Consider the following 23,269-nt stretch of genomic DNA (forward strand, 5'->3'; position numbering starts at 1 on the left):
TTCCATCTCAAAGCAGAAAGTTTGCTTTGCAACTTCAATGTAAAATCCATTTAAAACAGAGACAGTTTACGTTTATACTGTTGTGTTCTCATATGGGCTGTTTCTCCTACATCAGTACAGAGTTAGTGCAGCTCTGTGTCACTGGCAGTTCCTTGCTACTGATAGTGGTTAAAAGGCACCTCCTAAGGATGACCTGTGTGTTTATTTCCATCTTCTCCAGACTTACAGAATGGCAGATACTGGTTCTGGCTTGTACATTTTGGCTCACAGTGTAGATCAGGGGTAGGCAACCTATGGCACACGTGCCGAAGGCGGCACGCGAGCTGATTTTCAGTGGCTGCCTGGGTCCTGGCCACCGGTCTGGGGGGCTCTTAATTTTAAATGAAGCTTCTCAAACATTTTAAAAACCTTATTTACTTTACATACAACAATAGTTTAGTTATATATTATAGACTTATAGAAAGAGACCTTCTAAAAACATTAAAATGTATTACTGGCACATGAAACCTTAAATAAATGAAGACTCGGCACACCACTTCTGAAAGGTTGCCAACCCCTGGTGTAGATAGTGTTTCAGCTGGTGTCATGCTAGCTCCATAGGATTCAGATTTGACAATCAAGTGGATTGTTTTTCTGATACATTATAATAAAGTTATTTTGGGAGATGAATATTTTCTTAAGACTGAATTGTGCCTGGCTGTTCCAGATATAGGCAAGACAGGGAGGGTGCAAGAAACTCACTCTCTTGCATTACTCTGCAATAATTGGCAGTCCCTTTCCCCCCTAGAGTACAGAGACTTGTCTCTGAATGGACAAATGAGCTGTTTCCATGACCATTTGGCTGTCTTGGTCTCTGTTATTGGCCCAGGATGCCTGCCAATAGGACCACATTAAATTAGCTCTAGCACAATCAGTAAAGTAAGAAAATCCAGTATTTTATAGTGCAAAGAATGTGCAGAGGGGATAGGCAGGATGAAAACACTAAAGGGAAAGTATGGAAATCAAAGGGCTCAGAGATAGAGCAGAGGTGTCACTCAGCTGTTTGTGTCACCATTTCCATCACTACATTCTCTGCGGTTATCATGAGTGGGCCTTCTGATATGGTGGCTGATCCTGCAGCCAGTGATCTATTGTTGTGGCCAGTTCCATTCTATCGTGGCCCCTCCCCCATACAAAATCTCATGTTTAAACCAAAATAACATCTAAAGACGTGAAAATGGGCGAATAAAAATAGAGGAAGAATACAATTTGCAGTAAAATAAGCAAGAACACATGGAGGCAGCTAGTTCCATCCCAGTCACCAAAGACAGAGAACACCATGTAAGTTTAGATCTAGGGTGCTCACGCAGTCCCCTAGAGTTAACTTATTTTTGCGCAGGCTCTTATAGGGTACGCAACTGCCACCTAGCGGTTACTTCCAATAGTTATTTATTTTCAGTGTAACTCTCTTCTTATCATGTTCTCTTTAGTATTATACAAGTTTATCATGTCTTCCATGAGATTGTTATTTTTTAAAATAAATCCTAGCCACTGTTAGCTCTAGCGAATACTGCCATAATTAAGTGTCAAGAAAAGTATCTTCACCATACACGGATTCTTCTCTTGATACCAGTGTAACAACTGTTATTGTTAACTGAAGTTATTTGTAATTCTCCCCTCAATATTTGTAGCACTTATACTATCTTCTCACTTTCTTCTGTCCTATAGAACATTTCTAGTTAGTCCTAGTATAGAGTATTTCTAGTTAGATGATTCTCAAACTGTTACTTACATTACTCTGAGAAGTTTGTGAAGAAAAGAAAGTTGCACTTTATATCATATCGCTTTGACTAAGATGTCTTTCCTGAATTTTTGTTTTAGGATACATTGAAGAATCTTGTGTAATTCCTTGTCCATTTGATTGCAAACTAAGTGACTGGTCTAGTTGGGCCACTTGTAGTTCTTCTTGTGGAACTGGAATGAAAATTCGATCCAAGTGGCTTAAAGAAAAGCCTTACAATGGAGGTCGTCCATGCCCAACACTGGATCTGAAGAATCAGGTGAGGTGTATCAAGTAGCCAATAAAATATTATCAAATATGTTTGCTTTGATCAGTGTACAGTAAGGAGACATTAATAAGTACTGTTCTCAACCAAATAGCTTATGGATAGAGTTTATGGTTTCTATAAAGTAGTTACTCAGGTAGCTCCTCAAATTTCATTTTGATATCCTTCTAAGAAAAACTCCAAAGTATGATTTAAAAAAAATCTTCCATGCCTTAAGTTAATGTTTTTGATCATGTCTGACTTGATCATTTAAAAAATTGGTCTTCTTTAATTGTTTTTAAGTATTTCAAAAGATAACATTTTTGCTAATTAAATCTTACTGGTTAGAATTGTGCAAACTATTACTATTTATTTTTTTAAGGTACTATAAAGTTACTATGAGACAATTACAAGATAATTTTCAGGAATGTGCACTAATGCATGTAAGTATAACACTAAACTATTGCAGATGGAAAATTAGGAGGAAAACATTTCTTCAGATAATATGGTAATTTAATACAGTGAAAGGAGATTGTCTATTATAGCTGACATCATAATATATAAGTAATACATCTCTTATTTTTTATTTGTTTCCAAAGAGTACCACAACAAAATCATTCAGTATCACTATAAATTCTCCCTTAATTTTCATGTCAGGTATTTGTAAATGTTCACCTTTACTCTATCTCACCCCTGGAGGCAGCCATCTAATTAAGAAGGCAGGGTTAATACAAATCTCTTGTAAGAGGTGCCTTTGCTGTCCTTTAGTTTACTATAATTGCGTACTGTCAAATACAGTACCTGACATAATTCCCTGGAATTTCACACTCTTGAGCCCATCATATCCAACACGAATTCAGATCCCGATTTGCACGTTGTACCCCTCTAAAGAGCAGGGAGAAACACATCCTGGCACATTTCTGCACTAGGGGTTAGATGTGTGTCTGGCAGAGGCATGGCGGATCTATACAGAGTGCATGTACAATGGACCACACACCTGTGTGGGTGGAGAAGAGCGACAAACCACATCCATTACTCCTGTCCATATCCAGGCCCTGTAATAGCATTCCTAGGCCATTTGTCTGGAGTATCCCGATTTGCATGTGACTGAGAATTCTGCCCCAACTGTCACTGTTGTTATTTTATTATTTGTATCACAGCAGAACCCTCAGAGCCCCAGTTGTGGACCAGGACCCCGTTGTGCTGGCCGCTGTACAAACACAGAACAAAAAGACAGTCCCTGTCCCAAAGAGCTTAGAAGCTAAATACATATGTTGCACCAGCAAATTGCTATTTACTCATTCGTTGTAAGGCCAAGATTTACCTTTTAAATATTAGAGTTTAAATTCATTTTAATTGTAAATCAGGTTCATAGGATTTCATTGTCTTCATTTTTCACTCTGAAAGTCATCTTTGTAACCTCACTTTGGGCCAAAGTTGCATTCAGTAGCGCCCATTGAAGTGAATGGAAGGCACACACAAATCTTCACCTCACTGAAAATATTACTGTCGCATGAGTGTTATTAAAATACAGTATTGATTAAAGCTGTAATGAATGGAAATGCCCTGTACTGTTAATCTGCATCTGTTTAATATCCAAGAATGGCGATAGGAAAAAATACCACGACTGAATTATTACCCTTAAAAAAGTCAACATTTTAGAAACAGCTACCTAAATAATGTTATATGTGGAAACAAGACTAATAGTGTTTTCATAACTATTTTGATTGATTTTACACACTTGTACCCTAAATCAAATTGATAAAGTATTATTTAAAGTTTTTCCTTCTCTCATATCTCAGTAGGTGCAGTCTGTCAAAATTAATTGGCAAAGGGACAAAAACACATATATGTGATGGAACTTTGCAATAATGTTATTTGTTTAGGTCTTTCTTTATCTAATACCCTGCAGGTCCCACAGCTAGAGGAACCACTCATTTAAATTGCAACTGTGGCCTCAGTAACTGCATTCTGTATGACAGTTTTGAAAGCCTGGATTCGAAGTGGCTTAATGTTATTCACAATTTATCCTTTTCTCCTTCTAGATATAGACAACCTTTTAAATCTTTTTATTGCTTTCTATACATTGAAAAAGAAAGGTGGCAGTCTAACAGTAGTGATAGGTTCTCAGGAAATATAATATGAGAATGCAGGTAAGATCCATTATATCCATACCTCAGTGTTTTCCCTTAAAGAGCAGGCAGATCACCAAAGAAGCAAAATGTTATCCTACAGTAACTCATACTGCGACAATAAGCTCCTTTCATAATGAAAAGATATGAACTCTTGCCACCCAAAGATACAGTAGATGATGTCTATTAAAAATAAATATATTTTTATAAAGTTTTCCCTGTCCTTGCCTATTAGATTATCTAATTTCAAACCCCTTTTAGAAGGCATTAAAGGAAAGAAACAGTCAAAAGTTGAGAATTATTGACTTTTGGGGATTCACTGGTGTATAATCCTTGCCAAGAAACATGACTGTTTGTGATCTAAATGGAGTTGAGCTTTTTTGCCTCCTTATCTAGGCATATGAGACTTGATCTATAGCCCTTTGGATTCACTAGAAAGACTCCCACTGACTTCTCTGTGCATTGGAATAGGCCTATGAATGGAAGGTTCTAATGTCAGTAGAACTGCATCAAATTCTCTAGTTTTCACATGGATAATAGGCACACCTGTAAGGTGGCATGAGGTTAGGTTTCTATCTGTGATGATCATGATTAGTCCCAAAATAGGATTTGTATTTCCCAACTGATGGTAGGGAAGGCCATTTGGATTTCATACATTCACAAATTTTAAGGCCAGAAGGGACCATTGTGATCATTTAGTTTGATCTTATTTATAATGCTAGCTGTAGAACTTCACCCAGTAATTCCTGAATCAAGTCAAATAACTTGCGATGAGCTGGAGCGTAACTTTTAGAAACACATCAAGGATGAAATCCTGGTCCCATTGAAGTCGTTGACTTCAATGGAGCCAGGATTTAACCTCTAATCTTGATTTAATGACTGTAAAATCTGAAGAAGCCATCTCATCCCTAAGAAAGTTACTCCAATGATCTAATCTAGATTTGTCACACTTCAGTTTCCAGTCATTGGCTCTTGTTATACCTTTGTCTGCTAAACTAAAGAGGCCACTACACAGAAATTTTCTCCCTATGTAGAAACTTTCACTGTGATCAAGACAACTCTTAACCCTTCTTTTATATTAGGTATATAGATTAAACATTTTTAATCATTAAATCATTCTTGTAACCCTTTTCCAAACTCTTTCCAATTTGTCATTTTTGAAGTGTGGGCACACGAACTATAAGCAATATTGCAGTAATGATCTCTCTGATGCCGTGTACTTCTGTTCAATATTCTCCTGTTTATACATCCAAAGATCACAACTGTCTTAGCCACAGCATCACACTGGGTGCTCATGTTCAGTTGATTATCCGCCAAGTCCTCTTCTGAGTCATTGCTTTTCAAAATCAAGTCCTAGAGCCGGGCAGAGAATTGTAATTCATTTTGCAGAGGTTTTTCGCTTTTCAAAATTTGGTTTAATTCAGATATTCCAAAATACCAAAATTATCTGAGGAATGGAATGGGAGCCCAGGCTACCGAGCAGTCTTGAGCCTGGAAACGCTGACTTCCTAAAAGCCCACTATATGGGTTGCTAAGGAGCTGGGTAGGCAAATTGGCAGGAAACCTGCTTGGTTTTCATCATAATTTCATTGAAATTGACATTTCCCCATAGAATGCTTCCATTTTGATGAATCAGAAAATTTTGACCAAAAAAAACCTGTCAAAATGTTTCCAGTGAGCTCTATACAGTCCCTATAAATCTGATCTACATTTTCTGTTCCTAGCTTACATTTAGCTGTGTTAAAATGTATGTTGTTCAAGTGAGGCCTGTTTACCAACCAATCCAGGTTCCTCTGTAGATCTGACCTGATTTTATTATTTACCACTCTACCAATTTTTTGTCATATGCAAACTTTGCCAGCAATGATTTTATATTGTTTTTCAGATCACTGATAAAGATATTGAATAGTATTGGGCCAGAACAATTTCCTGTTCGACCCCTGTAGGAACACTCCTATTGGATGACGATTTCTCATTTACAATTATTTTTAGAGACCTGTTTTTCTAGCTTCTACTTCTAGCCCTGAGATACTGTTATGCCTTTGTCTGCTAGTTTAAAGAGCCATCTAGTATCTGATAACTTCTCTCCATGTAGTTACTGATAGACTTTGATCAACTTGCCTCTTAACTTTTTCTTCAATAACCTAAATAGATTAATCTTCTTAACTCTCTTATTATAAGGAATGTTTTTCATATCATATTAAATACAAGGTTCTTGTATCTCTTTCTTGAGTGTCTTCCAATTTTTCAACATCATTTTAAAAGCGTACACACCCGAACTGATGTAATAGTCCAGTAATGGTGTCACTAATACTTTATACAGAGGTGATATCACCTTCCTACTCCCTGCTTGATATTCCCCTGATTTTATTCCAGAATATTTTGACCAGGTCTCTAGGCTCAGGTTTCTCATTGGAGATTGCAGAAGAAACTTGGGTTCCAAAGTTTTAGGGGAGAGGGAGGGATTTTAGCATCTGATCCCATGACATGTTTTGTGCCCCTTCAAGTTATTGGGTACCACTAAATCTTATAGGACCTGAGGAGACACTGCACCTTACAGGAAGCATTCAGCAGCTCATGATATCGGCCGTTAGTCTGTGCCATAACTTCTAACCATCTGTCTGCGCCATAGTTGTTTGTTTTTTCTAAGTGTGGAGACCTGTCTCATAGTAAACTAATTCTCTAATACTTATAATAAACTAATTCAGTGAAAAGTCTCTGCCTCTCATTCATGGAAGCAGCTGAGAATTACAGATTTGGTGGAATGAATCAGATCCTCATGGATTTCTGCTATGATTTTGTGTTACTTCCTAATACATCTTAGATTAAAAAACAAAATCCTTGTGGGCTGTGTGTGTGAGGTATTCTAATCTAATCATTTGATCTATGCATCTTATCATTTAAATTGCTCTACATATTTCCCTGTGAAATCAGTTGATTAATTGTGACATTTTAAAGAAATTTACAGCCAGTGTTTTAACACAAACTTATGTAATATACTGTATCGCTTTGGTTTTAGGACCCAAAGTGTTAGAAATTGTTTTTGCAATACCTTCAACACTAAATGGACACAGCATGTAAAAGTTCAATATCATTTTTTTATAAACAGATGATTGGATTATGGGATTAGTTGTCAGATATTCTCTGCTATGCTGTGCGTGTTAGAAGTTGCATAACATTTACATTTGTACCTTTTTGGCCCTTATTTAAATATGCAACACAGCATGCAGCTGCTAAGCTGTTCAATATGTAGTTCTACATGATGGAAGGTTAAATACGAGCTAGAGGGGGTATATAGCTTGAATATTTTTATACATTTTTGGGATTACTATAAAAATGCATCTTATTTTAAAGACTCATGAATTCTAAGGATCATCTCTTTGTTGATTGCTCAGAAATATATTGTTGGCAAGTTGATTTTCCCTGCTGAGAACAAATAACAGCAAATATTTTATTTCCTGCATTCTTTAACATTTCTTGTGTATATTTTACTACATATTCTTTGCAGGAATTGGTAGTCTTACTAGATCCAAATATAGTAGGAAAATATTCTGGCAGTTAAAATTTATATTTTGCCTTGATTTAAAATGAACATGTTATCCTCACTGACATTTTTAAGTGTTCACTCCAGAAAAGACAATGGATACATTGGAATATGAGAAGTACAACTACCCTTACACTTTACAACAGATCTGCTTCTTCTGAAATATATCCTATACAAAAAAAAAACCACATGAAGAAAATGTTACAGTTTTGAAGCAGAGCGCTCAGAAGTTTGAATATGCCAAAGTTAAGGCAGCTTGCATTTTTATATCCTCTTGTCATTCTAGAAAATGATAGAACTGTTTTTCTAAAGTTTTCAAAAAACTTTTAGAAAACATTGAGAAAAAAATGTTTTTGGGCTAACAACAAATATGCCAAATTTCAGCCCCAAAGATGAAAATATGCCAAAGTTGTCAGTTTCTGAAAGCAACCTCTAAGAGATAAAGGAATGAGCAACCTTAAATAATAGATATTACCACATCCTATTGTCTGCAATCTTGCTCTTACTGCAGAAGTCCCTTTGATATATAACTGTCATTGTAAGAATCGTAACTATAATGGAGCAAGATGTCATGTCTTATCTCAGGTCAACATATGGAACAAGGTGCATACTTATGTATAATCAGGCATTCTCAGGAAACAATGACTTTCATGCACAACGAAGGATTTGAGAAGCAGACAGAGAGCACTGCAACATTTTCCTCTTTTTCTGCCATCATCCTGTATACAAATCCTTATTTGCAAGACCTGGGTTAAAACCTCTTGCATGTATCTGTCTGTCCACTGGTTGATTGTGACTAGTAGATAGATTTCATGTTTATGCTCTTAATTTTGACTGTGTCCCATGCAATTGGGGTCAATTTCAGGCTTACTCTTTTCTTCAGGTAAGTGCATGATTAGGGTCTTTAACTATGTCAAGAATATCTGTAGTAAAGCACTCACTGCAGTACAACCTGCCCGGCTTCTGCAATCAGTTCTGCTCTAACAGAAATGTAAACCAGAATTCTGCTGGTTGCACCTTTCCCCGACTCCTTTCCAAAGGCACAATTAAGTGGATCTTACATTTTTATTGGACTGGAGTTCTATGGAGCCATGTCTGTGCTCTGTAAAACTATTGTATCAATAACAATAACGTTATGCAGTTATTTATATGCTTCTTTTATCTACTATATGTAGTATATATGGAATGCGGTATACTGCTGACCAGTAAGTAAAAGAACCATCATTGATATTGATAGATTGCTACACTGAGAACCTTGTTGAGATGGGAGAAATAAAAACTGCAAGTTCTGGCTTTGCTTAACCAGGGAAAGAAACCTTGTGTTTTTTGCCACTGGCTCTGCCATTGTACTTTCTTTGATTTTCTTCATGTCAAATTCAGTTTCAGATACCTAAATCCTGCCCTTAACCTCAATTTCTCCTACAGAAAAAGAGATGTTTTTCTCTTATTTCCAAAGTAAAAAGATAGAACTATAGTATAGATCATATTTTTTCCAATTTTAGTCATTTTTAATAATATAGAAAAAATTATTTGTGTGGTTTTTTTCTACAGCTCTGTGGAAAAAATTCTCAGTGGAAAAAAAACCTGAAAAAGCCTGTATTCCATGCAGACTTTTTTGCTAAAACTAAAATGAGTTTTTGAAGTGAATACAATCTATTTTCCATCAGGATAACCATCCACTCACTGAGTGGAGAAAGAAAGCAAAGCCTGACATTTGTAGGCTGCCTGTTAGACTCCCCCTTCCTTTTGAAAATGTGAAAGCAAACCTACATCGAGAACCTTGTACCACCCCTTCAGATTTGCCAGTTTCCATGAAGACTGCAGACTTATCCTCTATTGGATATGTCTGTACAGTGGTCTGTGTAAGGCACTTTAATTCCCAGCAGCCACAAATTGTGCATTCAGCTTCAATAAGCTATTTTCAAATGGAAGGATTCAAGGATATAAAGATACTTCTGAGGGAACCCAGAGTTCCCACCAAGGATTTTGCCTTTTTACTTATGACTTGATTTTCATAATTCTGCAGTCTGCTTGGAAACTGGTAAATCTGATGGGGTGGTACAATGTTCTTGATGTAGGTTTGCTTTCACATTTTCTCAAAGCAGGGAGTGTAACCGTTTTCTATTGAATAGGGGTATTGCATAGGCCCATTTTCATTCGTGAGAACTAATTTTCCATGCAAAATTGCCTAGCTCAGCAAATTCTTGGAAAGTACACTTGTTTCACTTTATACTATATGCAGTTTTTTCACACTTCCCTATAATGATACCTGTTAACTTTCAAGCTCTGTAGTGCCTTTTAGCTGAGCATCTGAAGGGACTTTACAAACCTTAGTTATGTCTCATAACACTCATCTACCTCACAGTAATTACTATCTTCACCTTACAAAGGACTAGACAGAGGCACAGACTGGCCCAGTGTTACACAGGGAACCAGCAGACGAGCCAGGAATAGAACCTAAAGGTACTAACTGGCAACCTCTTGCCCTACTGACCAGATTGCATTCCTCCATCTATTAAAATCACTATAAAGTCTTTAATGAAATGTGCATTCCAAGCGTTTTTGTTGTTGTAAAAGGAAGTTGTATATTTAATTCTCTATATGTTGGATTGAAAATGTGCCAATAATGGCATCTTCTGATTGAAATTCTGTGTTGGCTTTTTTGAAAGAAAAAAACCTATATCTTTTATGACCATGCACTAGAAAATGCAGTAACAGAGTAGGAAATGTACTGAGATGGTTTTATTCTGAAATTCCACTAAATGGAAAGCCAGACGTAGAAGGTCAAGTTGCCCAATAGAAAAAGTATTATCATTGTACCTCAGGAACAGAAGTTAAATTAGTTTGGGCAGTATTTTTAAGGAAAGACATTTGGTTTGTGCCAAATCTCTAGTGGACAGTATGTCATGTTGCAAGACTGTGTGTCATAAATCAGTGTGACAATGGCTAAGACTGAGGCTGAACTTACTCTTGCTTGTCTTTGTATTAGGAGCAAAGGAGCACAATAGGATTGATGCCTTAGTTATTCCTTGGCAGCAGATTTAGTCTTTTTTTTTCCCTGTTCGTTCCTTTAAAAAGTTTTCTAATGCTTCTTTGCAAAGTCTTTCCAGTGTAATATTCAATACCCCGTGTCTCTGTATTCTGGAGAACAAACAGTCACACTCATTCTGAAAGGTAAATATTATGTCACATAGTTAAAATCATGCTATTCCAACTATGATTTGGACAAAAGCAAGAACATGCCAAGTTAAAGATGCCAATTTGTCCTTAACTCACCCTGTTGTATTCTAAGTTGGTGGTACAAGACTCTGAGGACCATGGATAACCTTTTCTGTACATATTATAACAGATGTGATAGTATTATCTAGAAATAGGGTGAGCCAAAGAGAGAGAAAATGTATGAAGTCCTTTGCTTTGGTAAATTTAATTTAAGATTGTAGGATTTTTTTGTCTTTGTCTTTATTTTCTCATATAGTTATATATATAAAAGAACAAAAAATTCTAGAGATTCTCTTACTGACAATGTAACCATGCTTGTGTTGTAATGGCTACAAAATAGGGGTGTGTCAATTCCTTTGGATCATATTCTAAGTCAACCAGCACCTAACAGAAATTAATTATAATTCTTTGCTGTCCTGTAACACCTTCCATCCAAGGACTCCAATTTTTTTCCACATATAAATGAAATAAGCTTCACAACCGTACTAAGAGGCTGATAAATATTATCCCCACTTTATAGCTTAGGAAACTGAGGCATGTGATGTTCCCAAGGTCTCCTGATTCTCAGGACTTTGCTTTTTTGACAATACCATCTTTCCTTTCCATTGTCAATTTTTTAAACATTGTTACATTATTTTATTTAGGTAAAAATCTTTGTTTTGACATTTATCAGGTCTTCGGTGTTTTTTGAACCACTAGCTTATCTTTGGAATGGGTCTGATTCATGCTTTCATATATTGGTGGAGAAAGTTTCACTGACCTCAAGACTTATTCTCACCAGACTTTTGCTCATGAGGATATGAAACAAGGAGAGCAAGTTAAGTCAGAAAGAACACATCTTTATACCCATGATTGGGCTTATGTGATGTGTTTCCATTCACATTGGCAGATAAACCATCATGGATGAAATGCATGCTGTTCAGAAACAATGGAGCAGTTATTATACCCACTGGCCAGCCGCTCCTCATATGCTAACTTCAGGAACCAGCAGGAGGACTACATGCTTAGCTTATTTCAGCAAGAAGTTAGTATGAGGGATCTCAGGGCATGCTGAGGTCACATGTATCACTGCCATGACTGATCCAGTTGAGGAAGCCAGGAACTGTGATATGAGTGCTCTCTCTGTGGTAACAATATCACACAATCCTTTCATTCAGGAGAACTACTGGAGTACTGCTGCATTCAGGGCCATTTGCGTCATCTCTGCCCTTGGACACTTTCACCATTGGTTAATAAGTAAGAGTTTGACCCATTCTATTTGTTCCTTTGGACAAAATACAGTGTAGATACAAGGGTATTTAAAGTTCCTATTGACATTCTAGTCTATTGGTTCTGTGGACCCTGCACCAATTCAAATGAGCCAGTACAGTATCATTGTAGAGCTGAATGTTGTTCAGTTAAAAGTATTGCAGTATTCAAAATGCAGTTTCTTTTTTTTATGGGGGAAGAATGCAAGCTGTGAGGAAGAGGGAGTCATTTTGGTTAAAGGCACCAATCTACAGTGAGAAATAAATTCCCATGACATATTTATGTTTAAAGTGAATATTCCTCTATATTACAAAGCATGACTTTTAATTACACTGCCTATATAAGATTTCCTATCTTTGTACAATACAGAAAAAACATGGTTATATTATCCTGTAATGAAACTTTTCTACATTCGAATATATCCTTACTCACTGGAGTAGTCCCATTTCTTTATAATACAGCAGGATACTGATTTTATGTATAGGCCGGATGACCTCTTCACACCTATATCAGAAAGACCATTGTAGCTAGGGCAGATTTTTTTCTAATTTTTTTAAAATTACATTGTTGATCAAGAAAGCATCAAATATTAATAAACCCTCCCCAAACATCTATTTTATTATCTAGTCTATAGTTACAATACAATGTAATCAATCTGATCGATATTTTAAAGTAAAATAAGCCATCTCTACAGCAAGGTAACTTTGACTCCTATGAAATTTAAATTAAAATGGCAAATTAATAAATTTCTGACTAGCTAGGCGTTTAACAGAAATTACAACTGACCTTAAACTATACCTTTTCAAATCTAATGCCATTTATAATGTCAGGAAGGATAAAACAGTCTGCACAAAATAATGTTCTCAGCAAACTTTTCCACATTACAGGATGCCTGAATAAATCCTCCCATTGTGACTTGAGATTTGACTGTGTAAGAAGTCTCAGTATAATTAAAAGGTGATCTTTGTAGTAGTCTATAATGCCCCGTTTTGGTTCTTTGTTCAGTCTCTCAAATGTTTCTTGCAAGACTGCTGAACTTAAATACGACATATGATATCTCTTAAGGAATGACTTCTATATATAATACATATAGAATATGAACATATAGAATATGAATATGAACAAGTATCATTTACCTTGTCAGGTTCAATTATTATACAATGTAGTCTGATATTCAGATGCTTCAGAGAAAGACGTAACAAACAAACATGTGACAAATCCTCAACTGGTGAGCTGATGTCAATTGTTGTAGCTCCATTGACATCAATGGAGTGATGACAGTTTTCACCTGCCGAGGATCTGCCCCATGATGAACATAGTCAATTGTGTAATGTTGTATGTGCGCACGTGAGTGTGTGTGTAAGCAAGAAAGAGACAAGTGTGAAGAGGTAGACCCCTGCAGGCGATCAGGTATTACCCTGAAGAATTTGAGTTATTGCACAAACCTTGCACAACTGCTGCTATTGCTAGAAGTCAGGAAACTATCCAACCGTTTTTTCTAAAAAGTCTCCTGTGGCATTGATTGCTTCTATTTAATTGTACAGTGGTGACTATTAAAAATGCAATACAATTAAAAAGTCACAATGTACACACAAAGGTATCTGAGCTACCACATTTATCTTCTGTCCCATGCACAGAGGAAGACTGGGATATCACATGCCACTAAGTGGTAATTGTAGAAAAAGGCTGACTTTTAAAACTGGCCCACGCGTACTGTAGTATTGGTATTTCCTTTTACTTATTCCAAATTTGCTAACCATCCCCTTCTTATAAAAGGAGAAACTCATAAGTGTTCATTCAGCCTTTTATTCATTTGAAAACCTCAGTTAAGGTCCCTCCAGCTTTTCTCCTTTCCATGCTAAATAAACCTAGTTTTTGCAATCATTATATTGTAGATATGTATGTTAGTACTTGGGCTGAGATTTGCTAGAACAGTGCAAGGGACTTAATCACATCTTTTCAACTCATTTTAATGGAAGACATGTGGCTAAATTCCCTCTACTGCTTTGAAATCTCCAATTTAAGTTCTGCCGTGTGGTTCTTCTTCCCATCTTTACTGACATTAGCAAAACTGGCTGAAATACTCCATATACATAGACACATACACATATCCATGTACATGGATGAAACCATTTTTAGAGCTAAACTGTTCTAATATTTTCTATATTAATCAATGTAAACATACTCTCAGATATTTTCTGTTCACAGTTTCTCCTAAATTGCCTTAACTGGAGAATCCTTCAAATTAAGGGGCTTGTAGCCTGATCTATAGATGATGAATACAAATTCCCAGTCATCACTTTGAGGGTTAACAGGTTCTTGTCCCAAGATCAGGCCCAGTATTATTAAAATTATTATATAGTTGGGAACCCCAATGTGCACAGGTGCAACACTCACACTATAGGAACTCACTTATATTTACAAATAAATAATTTATTAATACATTTAGCAAAATCACACACACTCTAACTCAGTAAGGTAGATAGAGATAACACAGAAAGTACATCTGAGCATCCATACTCTCTCCATCCTCTGCGGAACAACCTGAAATGTTAGCCATTATCTTCCTCATCACCCTCACCTTCCTCATCTTCCTCAGTGGCCATCGTTCTGGCCCCTCCCAAGGGCTACATCTCTCTCTCCTACTGTCCTGGGATGCCAGGGATGTCCTGGGATGCTGATGTTACCATGTCTAATGCATATTCAACAGGGGTTTTTCCCCTCTTCCTTACTTGTACTTCCTCCCCTTACCAATGTTAAGATGTCCTCCTTCTGTAGGTTAGTGTATTTATGATTTTGCCCCATTATCATATACGGCAATTCATTGCCATGACACTCTTGCGGTCGGATGGTCCATCCAAAACCTTCCAGAAGCTGGTGTCAGTTCATGTTTTGTGGTTGGCTGATGTCATTATGCACAAAATCCCCCCCTACACTCTACTTCCAGTTCCCCAAAACTTATGAGTTACCTAAGTTTATCTATGCCAAAGTTAATAGGCCTCAAGCCTCATGCTAACTGCTGAAGCCAATGTCTTACAGGATACAAGCCTGTACGTTCCTTGCATTACTGCTGAATATAATAAAGCAGAATATAATGCAAAGCAGTGAATATAATAGAGGTAAGCTGGCCCACTGGGCTACAGGCTAAAAATGAATCAACAGAGTTAAGACTTTGATTTAAGGAAGTTATATTTCACCTGTAATCAAGATGTTGAAGGGAGCAGATTAATAAGAGATGGAAGTGGAAAATAGTGGGGTCGTAAATGGTGAAATCATTGAAGCAGACCAATAGTTAATTGTACAAAGGCATTCCAGAGCTGGAAAGGGGAGCAGATAAAAATATGGGCAATTCTGTTGTTATAGGCACTTAAATTACTGTTGGAGTTGGGAAAGCCAGTTAAGAAAGCCAGAAGAAGCCCCTAAAAAAGGAGAAACAAAAGAAAGTTTATCTTACACACTTGACAGATTTTGTGCGTCTTCAGTTAGGACCAAGGAATTAGCTTTGGTTGGCTGGTTTTGTTTATCTTAAGCAAAAGGAGAGTTTGATATAAATTATCTATACTTCCAGTGAATGGACGGAGTTTCTTTAGCATCCAGAGCAGAGAAGTTCTGTCTGTGTCCTATCTGTCCTCCTAACAATGTGACTCAGTACTTTCTGATACTCAGCTTGTTAACAATCAGTGAATATATATGAAATTAAGTTGTACTAGTCCAAAATAACGAGAATGAACATGAAGAAATAAATTATGCTAATTCATATACCCAACACTTTTACTAAAAAGTCAGGTATGCACTCATGTACAGCATCTGAATTAGTTCCATTGTTAACATAAAAATGATTAGTTTTGCCATTTCAAGTAGATAATGTTGCTGTTATATTCTCTTTACATTAGTACTAATTAATACTTTTATCTTACACAGATTTATTGTGTCCATTACCCAAAAATTAATCCACTCATGCTTGTTTAGTTTGCTTTGTCTTATCCATTTATTACACAATATTATTCTCCTTCTGTGTTGTTCTTTTGATCTCCTTTCCCAAGACTGCAGCATAAAATAAAGTGAAATTGAACGCTTTCTATCTCTTGATAACTCATCATATGACTGTATAGATTGTTCCTCACTTGCCATCAACTAAGCATGCACAGTTAAGCTAGCATCTAAATATTCAACTTAGACATCTTTTTAGATGACAGTATCAGGATCATCAGCCTTAACAGGCTGCTAGACAGAGAATTGCATTATGATTTTGGAGCTGCAAGCCCAATTACAGCTTTTTGAGGGATTGACACGTCTTTCCTGTATGAAAGATGTTGATTAAATGCATAGATTCTTCTCTATCGATGAAATTCATTCCAGTTCCAAAGATTCCGGGTACTTGGCTTCTATGTGAGGGTATGAGTTGGGGAAGACGGGGAAGTAAAATCCACCCCTAAACTGCAGTAGAATGCAGAACTTCTTCAGAGCCCTCCCATAGTTGATATTTCAGCATTTGTGCTAGAAAAGCAGTCATGTCATCTCTGCATCAGTTGCACTCATTTATTCCCATACAGTTTGGCTGAAGTCAAGCATAACATTTCACTCAGTGGTTCTTTAGGCTTGTAACCTAACCTGAGCTGTTCTGCTGGATAATCATCATCATCCAACATAAACCACCTGTTGTATGTATTGTGAGATTAGCCTGTTCTGGCTTTTACTTCTTAGTAAAGGCAGTTACTATTTTGCCAAACAGAGTTCAGTCCCTATATGGCCTTTTATTGTTAATATAAAAGGTTACAATTTAAGGATTCACATGTTTGAAAAGGACAGATTTGGTTAATCCACACTAATTTACTGTTAGATAGCTAGATATTGGTTTGTCTTATAGATAAATATGTTGTAGGGTGTAACCACAGGTCGAGAAACTAAAGAGAAGTGGATTTTTATGCATTAATGAAATGTGAATGAATAGAGATCGTCTTGTATAATGAAATGTGTATTCTGCCTTGTCTCATTTTATGTACTGTGTACATAAATCAGCACTCTCGCAGTCTGTTGTGATTTATTGCTCAATTAAACATAAGTTATGAGGGCTTTTAATCATTCTATGATTCATGTTACTTGAGTCAGCTGTTTCCAGTGTTTGTGTCTTAACCATATGAGCATTATTGTATTTAGGCCGCACTTTCTTGAATCCTTTCTATTCTCCAAGAGATGTTACACAAGACAGTGTCACAGAGGTTGGAAATTGCTGTATGGAACATGACAAGAACAAGATTTATTTTCTGCATTTCAAGTCCTTAACTCCAGAAATCTGTGAACTTTCTCCCACAAGTAGGACTAGTTGAGTCTAATGAATTGTGAGCATTCTTCACATGATAGGGCCATGCCAAGCTTTATTTTATGATGGCCCAGAAAGTCATAGAGTTTAAGCCTAGAAGGGACCACCAGATCATCTGTTCTGCCCTCCTGTGTATCAGGCCACCATACACCTACATATTAAAACCAACAACCACTATTAGACCAAAGTATTACAGCCCACAGGAGACTAGACTATTATGTTCCACAGACCAAGAATAAAGAACGAGGAGTACTTGTGGCACCTTAGAAACTAACAAATTTATTTGGGCATAAGCTTTCGTGGGCTAAAACCCACTTCATCAGATGCATGGAGTGGAAAATACAGTAGGAAGATATATACAGAGAACATGAAAAGATGGGAGTTGCCTTACCAACTCTAACGAGACAAATCAATAAAAGTGGGCTATTATCAGCAGGAGGGAAGATCACTTTTGTAGTGGTAAACAGGATGGCCCATTTCAAACAGTTGACAAGAAGGTGTGAGTAACAGTAGGGGGGGAAATTAGCATGGGGAAATAGTTTTTATTTTGTGTAATGATCCATCCACTCCCAGTCTTTATTTAGCCCTAATTTGATGAAAGCTTATGCCCAAATAAATTTGTTAGTCTCTAAGGTGCCACAAGTACTCCTCGTTCTTTATTCTTGGTCTGTGGAACATAATAGTCTAGTCTCCCGTGGGCTGTAATACTTTGGTCTAATAGTGGTTGTTGGTTTTAATATGTACTCCTGTTCTTTTTGCTGATACAGACTAACATGGCTACCACTCTGAAACCAGACCGAGAATAGGAGAGACCGAGGTGCATGAATGCCTGAGGCCCCTGCAATAGAAGGGAAATGATTAAGTGAAATATACCCAGATAATCCCGGCAAGAGATGCGAACTCACATACTGCAGATGAAGGCAAATCTCCCCCTGCCATGTCAAGGTCACTGCCAATCTGTCTTGGAGGAAAGTTTCTTCCTGAACCCACACCCTGAGCATGTAAGCAAGAACCAGCCAGTCAAGCACCTGAGAGAGAGAGAGAGAGCGCTCAGTGTGACCTCAGAGCCCCGGCCCACCCCATCCAATGTTCTGTCTGCTTCCATGGCCCTCCCTGATGCTTCAGTGGAAGAAGATATATAGGGGGGTGGAGGGTATGAGGTAAAATTCCTTCCTGGCCCCTGCCGGAGGCCAGCTAAAGCCCTGAAGCATAAATACATAAAGACACAAATCAGAAGTGTGCCCTAGCACTGCTGAATCCTGCCCCCTGCCATCACAAGCAACCCATCATACAATTGCACTCATAAATTTCTCCCTCTCTCTCAAAACTATTGACTGCTTTCCCATACTTAGTATAATAAGCATACTGAGTCCAATACCTTAGTGCACTCTGCAAGACAGTGGGTTGCAAAACAAATTTGCTATCAGGATAGAATCTCCCTAAACTAAAAATATCTACTAGATGTGTAAAGCTAATGTACGAATTCAGAATCAATGGAAATTCATTTGTGTATTAGTACTTATTAAATTACTAATTAAAGTACTAATTAAATATTTTATGGCAAATAAATAATATGTTTGTTAGAGTTATGGATTAGTTCTAAAAGCAATCATGATAATACTAAAGTAGTACAATAAACTGATTTTTAGGTGCAGTTTATAAATAATGATGCAATACAAATAATGCATTTTTGCATATGTTCCAGATTCTGACCTTGAATGTTTGTGTGAACTTCACAGAGACTGACTTCTGTGGAAGCCCCAATGGGACAGAATTTAGGCCACATACTATAGTGTGATAAATATAAACTTTACATGTAGAGTGGGAACAAGTGAGCTGACTCTGTGGTAATTTGTTTGGTGATTTGGTGAATGCTTTATATTAACTTGTATGTACTGGAAGTAGCCTCTCCATACTTAAAGTTTCCACTACCTTCCACTATAAAACTGTCTCCATATAATTTAAGATTGGAGCACTGGCACTGCATGAAAATTGCCATTTTTACTCTGATAGCAAAATAGAAAATTTCAGCAGTTCGAAGAAAATTTATCAAACTGTTTGTGAGTTGCATGTCATTGACTATTACTCTGATATGAAAATTGATGTTTGTATAACATTTGTCTCCTTCTAGCTCAAAAATTGCTCTTTATTATCTCCTCAGAATTTCCATATAGGTGAAAACTCACATGCCAGCTTCATTTGAAGAAGATAGGTTTTGATTAGCAAACTTTGTGGTTTTTCTGCTGTGGATATATTTGGGTCCCAATCCTGCTCTCCTTCAATTCAAATGGATTTATGGTTCCAATTCTGATGCCATTTATGTCACTAGAATTGGAAGTGGTGTTTGTTTGTTTGTTTTTGTTTGTTTTTTTGGCATTGACTTCAGTAAGAACAACAATGAACATTACAGGTGAACATGTATGTGTGAACAAGATGCTCTCTCTTGGCTGGCTATAGCTGTTGTTTTGTGATGAAATTTGCATTTCTTTTCACTTTCTTTCATCATTGTGGTACTCCAATTTTACACCAGTGTAATTCCATTGAAATCAGAGGAGTGATACCAGCATACACTTGTTTAGTATATGGGCAGTGTAAGATTTCTGATTTCCTTATCTACTTGTTTTTGAATTTTGTAAATGATGTTATAGTTAAGTCATTGAGCAACCTTAACTGGTTTCTGGAACAACGTTTTCTTTCTGGAGTTTATTTAACTTTGTGATTTGAGCATAGGTTTAAAAATCAGCATTAAAGATCCTACAACCCATCATTTGAGTTTTTCTACCAAAATGCACACAAGTGTTTCCATTAAGCATGAAAATACTTGTATTTTTTGTCATACTATAAGAAAATAATCCCAGGCATTGTTTTACTTAACAATTGTAGATGTCTTTCAGATACTTTCTGAAAAAAATACCCATATTCTGCAGAGATTTGAATATCACCTCAAGAAAGAGTCAAGTAAATAGGATTTAAGGGATGCAGTTCTAACTATTGACAAAGAATAAACCATTTATTGTAGCATCTACATGGATCTCATTAATGCTGCCAACAAAAATGCATTTTCTAAGTAGTTCCGAATGACTTTATTAAATTTAGATGTAGAGTATTCTAAACTTTCATTAGTTATGGCTTAATTGAAAAAGATGAGAATTTTCATTTTTTGATCAAACAAAATTGTGTTTCAAGAACTTGCCAATTACTGGTAATTATTGTGCAAACTGATATTTTCATGAGGTTTTTGAAGAGGCTAAAATTGAGTCTTATTAATAAATGAAAAAGAGTAACATTCAACTGTATATGGATTTAGCAGTAGAGTCTCTTCTCAGTAGGACTTTCAGAAGCACAAAAACCTGGTCAGTATGCAATTTTTAAAAATTTGCCCTGTTTTTGATCTGTGCATTTGTCTGGGGAAGTAGTTAATGAACACATATTTATTCCTGTTATTGTATATATCACATAGGCTCTCCAAGTTCCTACACTGAATGCTAACTTAACCTACAGAATATGATGAACAATGCTGTTGAAAGATTTCTAAGGAATAACATCACCTTATGAGCATGGGGACCCAACCCCCCAGGTGCTGAGTACCCTTCAGTCTCTTTGATTTGAATAGCAGTTTAGGGTGCTCAGCACCTCAAAAGGGGCTCTCACCATCTAGTAGGATACAGGCCTTTCAAAAGATGTAGGCACCTAGATCAAGTGGCTAGATTTCTGTAAGTGCTAGCAGCTCCCATTGTGTTGAGTGGAATCTGTTGGGTGTTGAGAAGTTCTGAAAATGTGGGCCTTAATCCATAAAAGGTTTAAAAATGTCTCAGAATAGGTCGAATCTGTTCCTTAATCTACATTCAGTAGTCTCATAAGAAGCAATCTGTGGCTGTCTGGGAATATCTATTCAAATGATTCCTTCACTATCTAAGAAGCATGATCTTTGCTGCCACTATCCAGTTGTCTTATCTTTCTCGTTGCAGCAAGCTGCCCTGTGTCAAAAGTATTAGCTGGGGACAAATCCTACTGCTATTCAAGTCAGAGGGAAAACTTCTATTGGCTTCAGTAGGGGAGGACCAGACCTATAATATCAATCCATGATAAAATATTGGAATAAGCAATATCCTTAATAAATTCTGTGACTGTCAGAAAGACAATGTGATACTGCTGGTGTATGATCTGGAAGTTATATAACTATAACTGCAGAGAGGCAGGAGAGTACACACAACAACCGCTTTCTCAGATAACCACCCTTTGACAAACTTGCACCAATGCACATAAATTTTTCAGAAAAAAATGCAGTTAACTTTCAGGCAGCTTAGTTACTTCCCACTTTAAAAGAAGTTACTATAAAAGAACATAATAGGGTAGTTAAAAAAAACTGAAATGTTCCAAAATTTGGAAATTTGCAGTTCATTATCAGTAAATTAAAGATGGACATCAAACCAAATGCAATTGAGGAAATCCAGATTTGGATTCAAATTTGTACGCTAAATTCTTATCTGGCTCTTTTAAAAAGGGCCAAACCCAAACCTCAAGAATACTGAGAAAGTCCTTATCCAGATCTGGATCCACATTTATTGCTATAATTGCAATGAATTTTAATTCTCATTAATATAATTTATATATTTAATAATGCCGGAATAACTGTTAAATATAGCACTTGAAGTTCTTTGCTTTAGCATTATAAAATTAATGAGTTAATGTTTGGAAAGTGTTGTAAACATGTAATATCCTACATAAGGCTATGTAGCTGTCTTATTTGTATTAAGGGCCAGATCCTGCAAACACTTACAAGCCATAATGTTTGCTGCCTTAAGTAGTTATATTGAAGTCAGAAGTAAGTAGTACACCCAGCAGTGTTTGTGAGGATCAGGCTCTTGTTTTGAGTATAATGTTCCTAAAACATGAATCTCTGGGGGGGAAGGGGGTCTTCTATGTCTCATTTTCCTGTGGCTAAGAGCTGGTGTCAGACAGGATTTATATTTGTGGGAATTTGTTCATAGATAAAACAAATATCAGTAAGTCGGGACTATAGTAGTTAGAGAAGCAATAGATATGCATTAGAAAATCCATCAGAGAAATCAATTATAATTTGAGTTTATGTAGTGGAGAGAGAATGTAAATATTCTGTCTGTATAAACCAGGTATTAGTAGAGTAATTATCTGGTGGGCAGAAAACATAGACTTTATGGATAGTCTTGCAGGTGAGTAAAATAAAGTAAATAGTCCTTATGTTCCTGTAACATCCATTGAAGCAACATTCGTTTCTGGAGAGTGAAGTCTGAAAGATTGTGCCCCATAGTATAAAGTACATACATTGCTCATCAGTCCTGAGCTGTCAAGTTTATAAAGATGATGAAGAAACTCAATCAAGCTAAATACTTACAATAGGATATATTTAGCATATCCAGTTCAGGTATGTCTGCACTACAATTAAATACCCGCGACAGGCCCATGTCAGCTGACTCAGACTCGTGGGGCTCAGGCTATAGGCTGTTTAATTGCAGTATAGATGTTCAGGCTTGGGCTAGAGCCTGGGTTCTGGGCTGCTCTCCCCATCAAATATTTTCATCAAAATTCATATATTCATTTTTACATAATTTGCATTCCCTCGGTGTCTCTGTGAAATCTGTAACATTTTCACTTTCAAAAATATATAAATCCTTGGTATACACTATATCCAGGTGAGAAGTTCCTAACCACAGAACTGTTACACAGGGTTGTCTCAACCTGAAACTACAATAACTTATATTCTCCTCTCTCCAGGAGGTTTCAGGAAATAAAGTGATGGGGG

At 36.7% G+C, this 23,269-nt stretch overlaps 1 protein-coding gene across 1 annotated transcript in view; it reads left to right on the forward strand.

Annotated features, from left to right (window-relative positions):
• The window catches only part of THSD7B (thrombospondin type 1 domain containing 7B), a 426,330-nt gene that overhangs the window by 310,584 nt on the left and 92,477 nt on the right, over nt 1-23,269 (forward strand). Inside the window, exon 14 of the mRNA XM_065413579.1 lies at nt 1,861-2,039. Coding sequence (XP_065269651.1) covers nt 1,861-2,039 — 179 coding nt within the window. The remainder of the gene's footprint in view (nt 1-1,860; nt 2,040-23,269) is intronic.

Source organism: Emys orbicularis, chromosome 11, assembly GCF_028017835.1.
Source record: "Emys orbicularis isolate rEmyOrb1 chromosome 11, rEmyOrb1.hap1, whole genome shotgun sequence".
Lineage (NCBI taxonomy): Eukaryota > Metazoa > Chordata > Testudines > Emydidae > Emys > Emys orbicularis.